General features: G+C 33.0%; 1 protein-coding gene across 15 annotated transcripts in view; it reads left to right on the top strand.

The window, feature by feature from the left end:
* Window positions 1–12,288, top strand: part of PPP2R5C (protein phosphatase 2 regulatory subunit B'gamma) — a 204,500-nt gene that overhangs the window by 155,811 nt on the left and 36,401 nt on the right. For all 15 annotated transcript variants that reach the window (XM_031953232.1, XM_031953229.1, XM_031953231.1 and 12 more), the window contains 2 exons: window positions 8,042–8,101; window positions 10,697–10,805. In XM_031953232.1, the coding sequence (XP_031809092.1) occupies window positions 8,042–8,101; window positions 10,697–10,805 (169 nt within the window). The remainder of the gene's footprint in view (window positions 1–8,041; window positions 8,102–10,696; window positions 10,806–12,288) is intronic.

Raw genomic sequence — 12,288 nt, 5'->3', positions numbered from 1 at the left:
CCTTCCCTCCCTCCACCCCCTCCCCTAGATGGCAAGCAGTCTTATACATGTTAAATATGTCACAGTATATCCTAGATACAATATATGTGTGCAGAATTGAACAGTTCTCTTGTTGCACAGGAAGAATTGGATTCAGAAGGTTGTTTGCTGGGAAGAAAAACAAAAATGCAAACACTTTACACTCATTTCCCAGTGTTCCTTCTCTGGGTGTAGCTGATTCTATCCATCATTGATCAATTGGAACTGAATTAGATCTTCTCTTTGTTGAAGATATCCATTTCCATCAGAAAACATCCTCATACAGTATTGTTGTTGAAGTGTATAGTGATCTCCTGGTTCTGCTCCAAATACCTCTTTAAAGAAAAATTTCTGATTCTCCAAGCTATAAGAACTAAGAACTGTTTTGGACAGTCTCTCCTACTTTAACACATATAGGCATGGCCACATATAATCTTTAAATTTATCCTATTTTTCAAAGATCTTCAATAGTTTTATGTACTATTTTTTCCCTTTTTTTTTGGAAGGGAGGGGAGTCTAATAAAAATCATCCTTATGGAATTCTACTGTACGTTCTTTGTGTTGCATTTAAACTCAAATTTCCTTTCTTTTATTAATATAAGTAAATTTGTTTACCATATGCAAATAACACTGCAAATACTTGAAATTGTCTCCAGATTAAAAAATGAATTTAAATCCCTCTTTCATATTTTTTAGTAAATAACATGTGTATATGTTTTTCAGACTTTTATTCTGAGCTATAAAACTTAAGTTTGAAAATTAACTTAAAAAAAACAAACAAACACAACATAGTTGTTTTGGTTGAGTTTAAGGATTACTTGGTAAGAAGATAAAAATTGTGAACCCAATTCCATAATGTTCCTGAATATACGTATGATGAATGAATGTATGTACTTTCCACAGATCTTTCTTCTTCTCTCAGTCTCTTCCCTTCCCCTTCTCCATCTAAACTACATGGAAAACTTACATGTTTTCCATATTTATGTTATTGAGATGATAATATGAGATGAGAAGATATTCAAACAAAAGAAAGTGAATTTGAATTTGCTTTTGTTTTTAAGCAACTTGCAAGCTTGCAAAGAAATATATTAATAGCTAAAGTCACATCAGGAGAATAATTTAGATATAATCATTACATGATTCCTCTTTTTTTTTTTTCTTTATTTTAAAAAAGAAAAACAGAAAAGGAATGCAAAACAAAAGAGGACATTGTCATGTGCCCAGCAGAACATCAAGGAGGATTCAAAATATATAACAAAAAATTACCAGATCAAGAAAGTATATATATTAGTAGAAGAAATTATACTCATGAATGTCATTTTTTCTTCCTTTTAAATTGTTCTTTGGTTCTCTGCTGTGCACCTTATTTACTTTATTCTTTTCCTCCCTTTCATCCCTCCACCCACCTACCAGCAAGCTGCAATTAAATATAAAAATATATTTATCATATATATATATATATATATATGTACATATATACATGCACACACACATATTTTCATATCCCTGCTGATTCTTTAGTTAAATTCTGCTCCCTAACTTGCCTTTCTTATTACTTAACCACCCAGGAATCCCTCCTTTATCTTCTTCCTTCAACCTTTGCTTTCCCATCTACCCATCCCTCCCCCCCTTATTTCTTTTGAATTTTGGAGGGTGCTATAACCTTCATGGCATATATGTAGTGTTGTCTGTTAAACACTATGAATAGATTTTCAGAACTATGAGCCCTTCTTTAAATGCTTCTGTATCTATTCTTTTGCATTTCATTTGTATAACATAGATTACCATTTTTACTTTAACTCTGCTACTAATCTTCCTTTTTTGAGCTACCTTATTGTTGATGTGAATCTTAAACATACAATGTACATTTCCCTTATTTAAAAAAAAAAAAAAAAAAAACATAAAACAATTTATCCATGTTTAAACAGTTTGTTCATGTTGAGTTCCTTAAAATTGCTCTTTGATATTGGTTCTTCTATGTTAAATTTCCTGCTAAGTTTGACTTTGGTTCATTGAAAATTCTGAAAATCTGCTAGTATGATTGAATGTCCATTTTTTTTCATTCAGAATTAGATAATTTTGCTGGATATGATATTTTTGGCCGCAGGCCTAGTTCTTTTGCTTGTCTATAGATATGATTCCAGGACTTGCAGTCTTTTATTGTAACTGCTGATAAGTTTTGTACAATTCTTAAAGCTCCAGGATATTTGAATTGGGTTTTTTTTTTTCCTTGTTTCTTGAAAATTTTTCTCTTTCATGTAGGGGGTTTCAAATTTTCCTGTGTGTTTTCCACAAAGGATCTCTTTGAAGTGATGATTTGTGGATTTTTTTCTATTTCTACTTTCCTCTTATGTTCTATCATATTATTCTAGGACAAGGTTTCCCAGAGGTGTTTGCACTTTTGACAGATTAATCCCCAATCCAAGTTCTTTCTTCAGATCTTGTCGGGTTGAATCAGGAAGACCCCTGTTCTGCTCCAAGTCTTGATTTTATTCCACTCTGTGTTTGCCCTGAGGTACAGATTTGTTCAGTTTGTGGGAGAAACCTGGAGAGCTTGCAAGTTGCCAACCTATTGTGCCATCTTCCCAGAATCCTCTTGTCATATTTCTTCTCTTTTATGAAATCAATTTTTCACATAATGGATAGAGCCACTTACCAGAGTAAGAATCTGGTTCAAATACTTAGCCGTGTGACTGGGCATGTTACTTAACTTCAGTTGCTGTGCTCAAAGGACTATAAAACAGTGAATATCCTCTGATCCAGCAGTCTCACTACTGCTGCTTATCCCAGAGAGATAATGTAAAAACAGGAAAAGGACCCATATATGTAAAAATGTTTGTAGCAGTTCTTTTTATAGGGGCAAGGAATAGCAAGGTTCTGTAAATTGAGTGGATGTCCATCAATTGGGCAGTGGCTGAATAAGCTATGGTATATGAATTAATGGAATATTGTTGTTCTATAAGAAATGATGAGTAGGCTGATTTCACAAAAGCCCAGAAAGATCCACATGAACTGATGCTGAGTGAAGTGAGCAGAACCAGGAGAACATTGTACACAGTAACAGCAAAATTATATGATGATGAATTGTGATGGACTTGGCTCTTCAAAGCAATGTGGTGATTCAAGACAATTTCAGTAGACTTGGGATGGAAAATGCCAATCACATCCAGAGAGAGTACTATGGAGACTGAATGTGGATGGAAGCATAGTATTTTTACCTTTTTGTTTGTTTTGTTTCTCATTTTTCCTTTTGGTCTGATTTTTCTTTCACAATATGACAAATATGGAAATATGTTTAAAAGGACAGTACATTATTAATCTATATCAGATTGCTTTCTGTCTTAGGGAGGGAGGTGAGGGAGAGAGGGAGGAAAATTTGGAAACTATATGTTTATTTGGAAAAATAAAGTACTATTGAGAGAATAAAAAGTAAAAACTTCAGTTGCCAAAAAAAAAAAAATCACTATTTTTTGTTAAAAGATTGAATTTCATACAACCACAATGTTTGCAATGTTGAAAACTATTTTGGTGGGAGAGAGGAGGAAGTAGGGAGGGAAGGAAGGTGAGAGAGAGGAAGAAAAAGGCGGAGTAGAGAGAGGGGGAAGGAAGGGGAGAGAAAGAGGGAGAAGGGAGGCAAGAAGGAAGCGCAGGAGCAAGTGAGAAATAAAGGAAATCATTTTACCTTAATGTAAAAGGTTAGGAAGCAGCTAAATATAACAACTGGATTGCCTGGCAACATCTTTTGAGCTCTGTGAATGACAGAATAGAAGCTAAGAGGAAACTAAAATGTCTGAAATGTAGGTGGTTTTCTATATTCTCCCAGTCACCTAGACTCAGCTCTTCATAAATTTCAAAGGCAACAAGGTACAATAGATAGGATACTAGACATGGAATCAAGAGACCTGTTTCTAAACCTGCCTTAGACATGTATGATAATGGGCAAGTGTCCTTAACTCTGAGAAAATCAGTATACTGATCTGTAAATGAGGATAATCCCAATCACACAGGGTTCTTTTGACAGAAGCATTTAGGCAAACCTGGGATCATTACATACGTCAGTTATTATCATTATTTCCTCTTGATTTGTTCCCAGCATTATATCAGTCTTCAGATTTTCTCATTCTTCCTTCTTAATTTATTTCAGACCTTTTCTTTCTATTGACATTGCCATGATCCATCCTTGTTCCTTCACTGTCTATAGAGACAGTGTCAGTAAACTCCTAACTAATGTCTTTACTTTCTTTCCTTCAATATTTATGCCAGATTAAATCTTTCTACAGCACTTCTAGAATAGTCACTTCCCTGTTCAACCTTTCATTTATTCTCTAGTGCCCACTAGGAAAAAATCCAAACTCCTTACCCTGTGAATCAAGGCCCCAAAGGTACTGGTCTCTACTTGTCTTTATCAGTTTGCTCACACTTTTAGTTTAAACTGATCCATTCACTGCTCTGCAAATATATCTTACACTCCTGCCTCTGAAAATTTTTGCTCCTGTTTTCTTTGCCTAGAGTCTACTTGCTCTTTCACTTTCTTTCCCATCTCTAATCTTTGATCAAAACCTGTCTCAAATGCCAACTCTCCTTAGAATCTTCCCAGTCTTGCCACATGTGAAGTGATTTCTCCTCCTTTCATCAGTCAGCGAGTGTTGACTCAAATTCCTAAACTTCTTTAAAAAAAAAAAAAAAAAAAAAAAAAAAAGTAGGCATTGATTGTAAGGAATAAGCATAACTTGTTCAAAAGAGGTCCATACTTGAATAATTTTGCTTCCTCTTCAGTCATTCTCATAAAATCTAAGCCTCTTAAAAGACATTTTGCCTAGCACAGTGATTGGTATATAACAAGCATTTTAGCATTAACTCATTGATTGACAGAGTTACTGATCCAATAGATCAGGGGAAAAATGTAAATAGAATATACCTAAATTTAGTTTAATTTTTTTAGGCTGTAATAAACTATCTCCTGGAGAGAGCTAGGCTGCTAATAATGTACAAAGGCAAATTCAAATCTAGCTGAATTGCCAGAATAGAAGAGAAATATTTTGTAATTCTATATCATCCCTAGAGGCAATCTCCAGTAGAGTTGCTTTCATGATCCTTGCTTGGCCTTGTGCTATTTGTTTTTTTAATATATTTATCATTGACTTGGATAAAGGTACACCCAAGTGGCATGTTTATTAAATTTTAGAAAATAGCAAGCAGAGAGTCTTAGTAACCAACAGTTATGTGTCGTATGCATGTATGTAGTTATGATGACACTAAACCAAAAAGATCTTGAGAAATTAGCATTGACCTAAATGTAATAAGATGGAATTCATTGGGAATAAGTGTAAAGTTTATGCTTGGTTTGTTTGTTTGTTTTTTAATGATCAGCTTCATATATGGAAAGACCATTAGGCAGTTGTTTAAAAAGATTTAGGAATTTTAGTAGCCTCCAAGCTTGGTAGCAGTCAGCATTAGAGAGAACTTGGGATGTTTAGCGTGAAGGTCCTCAGGTCATGTATGATAGCTTTCTTCAAGCATTTGAAAAACTGTCCTGTGAAAAATAATTAGACCACTTCTAGTTGAACCCAAAATGAAGAACCCAGGAGCAGAGTCCAATTTAATCTTGAAGTAAACAAAATTTCCTATTAGAATAATTGGGAAGTCAAGAAGGATGCTTCTCAAGAGCCAATGGTTTCCTCTCAGTGGAGGTTTGCAAGCAAAAACTAGTTATCCTCTTATGTGGTGTGTCAAAACAGGGAATTCCTTTTGGGATGTGGTTTAGAGTAAATGGTCACTTCTGAATCTTAAAATTATGCAATAGTACTTTGCATTTCTTTTGTTCCTTTATCACATTCTACTTTATATTTGCCTACTTTTTCTATTCCTACCACATTTAGTTAAGGGTTCATTGAAGGCTTAGGATTGTCTTATTAATTTTTGTGACACCTTCTTACCCATAAAAGTAATAATGCATCAAACTTAGTATTCTGCCATTCACTTGAAGCAGTTTGTTTTTGTTGATTGCATGTACTGTCCTTCCATTGTATTGTAAACTCCTAAAAGTCAGGGACCTTGTGTTAAGCTTCTTTGCATTTTTCATAGTATCTTGACCTACATAAGCACTATTTGTGCAGTATACATTTGTTGAATGAATAATCAAGAATTATAATAAAATATTCAGTTATTTACTTAAATACTAAAATGAAAACTCATCTATATGAACATATTTCCTAGCATTTGCTTTGAAAATATAGAAGATATTTTTATTGGAGTTTGCTAAGTGACTTTTTCTTTTTTTTTTTTTAATAGCTTTTTATTTACAATGTATATGCATGGGTAATTTTACAGCATTGACAATTGCCAAATCTTTTGTTCCATTTTTTCTCCTCCTTCCCCCCATCCTCTCCCCTAGATGGCAGGATGACCAATACATGTTAAATATATTAAAGTATAAATTAAATACAAAATAAGTATACATGACCAAACCGTTATTTTGCTGTACAAAAAGAATTGGATTTTGAAATAGTGTACAATTAGCCTGTGAAGGAAATCAAAAATGCATGTGTGCATAAATATAGGGATTGGGAATTCAATGTAATGGTTCTTAGTCATCTCCCAGAGTTCTTTCGCCGAGTGTAGCTGGTTCAGTTCATTACTGCTCCATTGGAACTGATTTGGTTCATCTCATTGCTGAAGATGGCCAGGTCCATCAGAATTGATCATCATATAGTATTGTTGAAGTATATAATGATCTGGTCCTGCTCATTTCACTCAGCATCAGTTCATGTAAGTCTCTCCAGGCCTTTCTGAAATCATCCTGTTGGTCATTTCTTATCTAACAATAATCTTCCATAATATTCATATACCACAATTTATTCAGCCATTCTCCAATTGATAGGTATCTACTCAGTTTCCAGTTTCTGACCACTACAAAGAGGGTTGCCTAAGTGACTTTTTCTTTAAACTAATACTTAATTTAGAATGTTACATGTTTGAGTCAAGGAGAAATGCAGTTCGAAATTTAATAGAACAAAGTTTTGTCATTGATGATGAAATATCAGATCTCAACACAGCAGAGTATACAAGTCCTCAGTGAGTCCTTAGTTCCACTTTTCTGACTTTATTTCCCATTACTCCCCTATACTGAACCTCAATTCTAGCTAGAGTAGTACTGGTTCATCATTCCCTAGATTGGGGGAGAGGAGGAACCTTTTTTCTGCTAAGGTTTATTTAGATATTTGTAACATCATTTGTGGGCCATACTAAATTATCATCTTACAGAAATCAACCACTGGGAGGTTGTTGGTACGTACCTTTCAACTATCATCACCTGCAGTTGATTATGCAAATGATTTCATGGGCTTTATAAATTCCCCACCTCTGCCTGAGATAAACCAGGTTCATTCATAAAGCATTTTCTTTGACATTGTCAGCCATAAGAGTATCCTTTTCTTGCCTTAATGCATATCTAAATCTGCCAGCATAATATTTTAGGCCAACCCACCATACATAGTAAGGCACAACATGAAAGGGACAGTAGTATTATAAAATGAAAACTCATCTATGTGGACATATTTCCTAGCATTTGCTTTGAAAATAAACTAAATTGAAATATAAAAAAAAAAAATTTAATTACCTAACTCTAAAAAATTTGTACTCTAAACTTTCTTACTTGAGAGTACTAAAACTACACATTTTTTGGATACATTAATTCAATTCAAAAAACATTGAGTGCAAAGAAATGTTCTTATTTCCAAAACTTAGAGTCTGTGTAGAAGAGTTTTATCGTTTGTTCTAATAGAAGACCATGTACTTTGAGAAAATAATATCATCATAGTTAATCTGACTTCATAATGATTACTACCATCAAAATCAGCCATAGTGTTTATTCATTTTTCTTAAACAAATATCAGTTCATATTTTTGGCATTAAAGATTGCTTCATTCACTTTGAAAAATGTTTTTCTCTTTGAGCTTTTGTTACTATATATTTCACATGTTTAATTGTAATTGTTTAAATATGTTTCACCCACTCCCCCCAGGTTTATTTATGAAACAGAGCATCACAATGGCATAGCAGAATTACTGGAAATATTGGGAAGGTAAGTTATTACTGGTAAATGCATAAGAGATTTCTGTTTTTTGTGTTCTCTAAAACATATATATATATTTTTTTTGATAACTCAGTAGGGCCTCACAATCATTCAGGCCAATCCTTTACCATAATCATTCAAAATTCATCTAGAAGAATAATATACAAAATTTTATTTACTATAAAAGGCTAAACTTATTCTTTTCATATATCTAGATAGTATCTCAATTTGGAAACTGTGGAGGTAGAATATTAAATATATTTCTAGATTCAACTGATATGATGTTTTTCCTGAAGTGATTCTTCCTCCTTTTTTTATTACCCCCCCACACACACACCTATTTTTGTTATAAGAGAGGGTTCTCTGGATAAAAGAGAAGAGGACCTTAAGGATCTGTTCAGAAAGAAAAGTGGCATAATAATGGGTTTTTTATGTATGCATACCTTTGTTGTGTTTCAGTATAGTCATCTTGGAAACCCAATGTTAAACCTCAGCTATAATAATTTAAAAAACAACTAAACATAAATATTAATTCAAAAAATTTTATTAACCATTTTATTAAACTCATTTAGGTAGGATATTAGGTGTAAATATTAATGTTCCAGTTTTCCTTTGATTTCATAAGTTACATGAACTACATAAATGTATTGAATGCACATTATAACATTGTGAATATTCATTATCTCTGTTAATGAAAAATTCCCCTGTTTAGAGAAATCAGGAAAAAAATTTCTTAATTTTTTTTATGTGGGTTTTCGTTTTTGTTTTGTTTATTAAAGCAGAGGAAGAAACATCATAGTATAGTGACTAGAGAACTGTCCTTAGATTAAAGAAAAACTGGGTTCAAGTTTTGCCTCTCTTCCTTACCTGCGGCCTGGGCAAATCATTTATTCTCTGGAGAATTTGCTTAGAATTGATACCCAGGAGAATATAAGTTTCTGGAGAATAGGAATTGTTTCATTCTTTGTATCCCTAATGCCCTGAACTTAATTGGTATTTAAGAAGTAATGCTGATTGAATAAAATCTTGACTCCATCATTTGCTGTTATTTAACTTTTCTGTGCCTCAGTTTTCTTATCTGTACAAGAGAAATACTATTTTTCCTAGTCACTTCATTTGACTACTATGAAGAAAACATTTTTGTAAACCATGAAGCTCCACAAAATATGAGTTCTTATTATCACTATCACTATTTTCTAACTCAAAACTGTCGATTCACAGCCTGAGGCCTTCAAAACTCTTAAGTAATGAAAATTTAATTAGGAACTATTTAAATAAAAATCAACACAATAAATATCATGTGAATTTGTTCTTTTTTAAGTCACTATGCAGTTGTAAGGATCTTTTTCTTTTTCAGTTTGACACCACTGATCTATACCATTTTTTATATGCCAAATCAGCAAGTTCTCATAATTTCCCCTCCTGACTAGTAAAGATGGCCAAATAGAACAATGGAAAAAGCATTGGATGTGGAATCAAAAAGACCTGCCTGAGTTCAAATTCTACTTCAGATACTCTACTGGCTATACAAGCCACCTTCCTCAGAATTAATTTACTCTCTTCTGTAAAAATAGATAATGATAGTAGCACCTATTTGACAGGATTTTGGGGAGATTCACATCAAAAGATATATGTAAAGCACTCCTCAAGCTTGAAATCATTATATAAGTATTGAGTTATTAATATGATGATGTTTAGACTTTCAAACAATAGATTGCAGAGAAAAAAACATTTTAGATTCTTCTAGAATAAATGAGTCTTAATATTTTGTCAATCAAATTTATATACACTTATTTAATTATATAAATATAACATATAAAACCAAATAAGTCTATTGTAAATGTTTGCTATTTGACATACAAACTTCAAACATCTAGTTTGCTAAATGGAGCAAGAAGGATCATCCTATAAGATGGTAGAGGCCTTCATGTCTTCCTTCTATTGGATTTACATTTTAAGTTCTTGTAATGCTGGAATAATGAGCCTAAAAATGTTAAATAGTTTGAAAGCCTAAAGTTTGACAGATCACTGATAAAAATGCAGAATTTCTTTCCCCAATTAAAGAGATGTATAATTGGATAGATCAAGGTATTGCAGGCTTCCATGGAACAGTTGAAAATCCTTTTGTAAACAGTGTATCAAATCTTGTACTGTAACATAACAAGTTGATTGTTTTTCCCCTTAGAATGACATTCTACTTGAGCTTATTTTTTTTTTATTTTGAAGCTGTATAGTAGTAATTTCTTCGAAACTATCAAGGTTCTAATGTCTATGCTTCTAAAAAGATTTTTTAAACATTAAAATTTCCTGTGTTTTTCCCTTTTGAAAGAAACCTGACTTACCTTCAGGATTTCCATGTGAAAGTAGAACTGGAGGGGCAGCTAGGTGGCTCAGTGAATAGAGCACCAGCCCTGAAGTCAGGAAGACTGAGTTCAGATTTGGCCTCAGACACCTAATACTTCCTAGCTATGTGACCTTGGGCAAGTCACTTAACCTCAATTGCCTCAGCAAAAAAAAAAAATGGGACTGGAAAAAAATGACAGAATTACAGATCTGATATTTGTGAATATATTAAATTTTAAACCAAATCTTTTTTTTTTTCAGCATAATAAATGGATTTGCCTTACCATTAAAAGAAGAGCACAAGATTTTCTTATTGAAGGTGTTATTACCTTTGCACAAAGTGAAATCACTGAGTGTCTACCATCCTCAGGTACAATGGAGTCATTAGCTACTTTATGTGGATGAGTCCAGTTGTTAACAAGTATGTTTCATTAACACAATATGCTACACTCAAGACCTTGCAACTTTTAAAGGAAATATTACTTTATTGAATTAAATTTGATGATTTACATAACACAGGTGTTGCCTCTTAAATAGTTATTTAAAGGATTAGTAATAAAATTATTTTCCTTTATATTTGAAGGGCCAGAAATGGAAGCACTAAAATTAGAAATATGGAATTAAAATATAGTTATATTTAATAGTTTTAAACAATGCAACTCACAAATTCTGAAGAATCAAAGTTGGAAGGAATCTAAAAGGTCATACTATTGGGAGGGAATATTTGCTGCAACATCTCAGCCACCAATAACCAACTTCTGCTTGAATATTTCTAAGCATGTCAACACATTCCATATAATTAAGTTGAACCAAGTTCTACATCTGTGAAATTTATATGCAACTTATATTCATTTGTCATTCTTTTCTCTGAAGCTAAAGAAAGTAAATTTAAATCCTTTTCGACATGATTTTCTTTCAGATATTTTAAGACAAATCTCATCACACATACACACACACACACACACACACCTCTAAAAATCTTTCAAGTCCTTCAACTGTATACTTCATGAAATATTTTTTCTTCACCATCCTGATGCCTTTCCTATTCATTAGTTTCTCGATACTTTCTTATTAAGGTATGATAAAAACTGAATACCATGTTCTCAATGCTATTTGAGCATCCTGTGTCTTGTAGAACTTTAGCTATCTCTCACAGATTTGTTGTTATTCACAGTTTTGGTCAGCATGTATGCCAATCACATGTTTATCAGAGTCACTGATAAAAAATGTTGGAACAAGACTATGCCTTTTTTATCTTTGTATTTTCTCTAACATGTGTCACAGACTCATATATACATATTCTTGGTTTGATCATGATTGTTTATTGATTTGAAGTTGACAAATCCAAGGACAAAATCCATCAACTTGTCCCTGAAGACTTCTAGCTCTGCATGTTAATACTGATCCATCAATCAACTTGAAGAATTTGTATAAAAATTTATTTCTTACCAAACACTTTTGTGTATGGACAACAAATGTCCACACCTACAAACAGTTTTAAATTTTGATTCTTTTAAACTTTTTTAATAAATGCATGGAATCCTAGCATGTTTGAATTCCACTAAGTATTTTGTGGTTATTGTTCATTTTTAATTGGTTTATTAGTAATAGGAAAGAATCGGAAATGGAAGAGTTTGGGGGGGAAAGCTAATTTGCTTTGTTTTTAGAATGCAGCATTTAAGATACTTCCTGGAGCTCAGCAGAGAGATTCAGGCTGCACACACCCTTCCTGGGTCATCCGCATTCGTAGGAGCTGATGGGATCGCCAGGCGAGTTAGTATAGGGGGAGACAAGAGAAGGACCCAAGACAGAGCTTCAAAGGGAAAATGTAAAACATTAAACATTGGTTTTTA

Source organism: Sarcophilus harrisii, chromosome 2 (assembly GCF_902635505.1).
Source record: "Sarcophilus harrisii chromosome 2, mSarHar1.11, whole genome shotgun sequence".
Taxonomy (NCBI): domain Eukaryota; kingdom Metazoa; phylum Chordata; class Mammalia; order Dasyuromorphia; family Dasyuridae; genus Sarcophilus; species Sarcophilus harrisii.
This window is presented reverse-complemented; position numbering and strand designations above follow the sequence as displayed.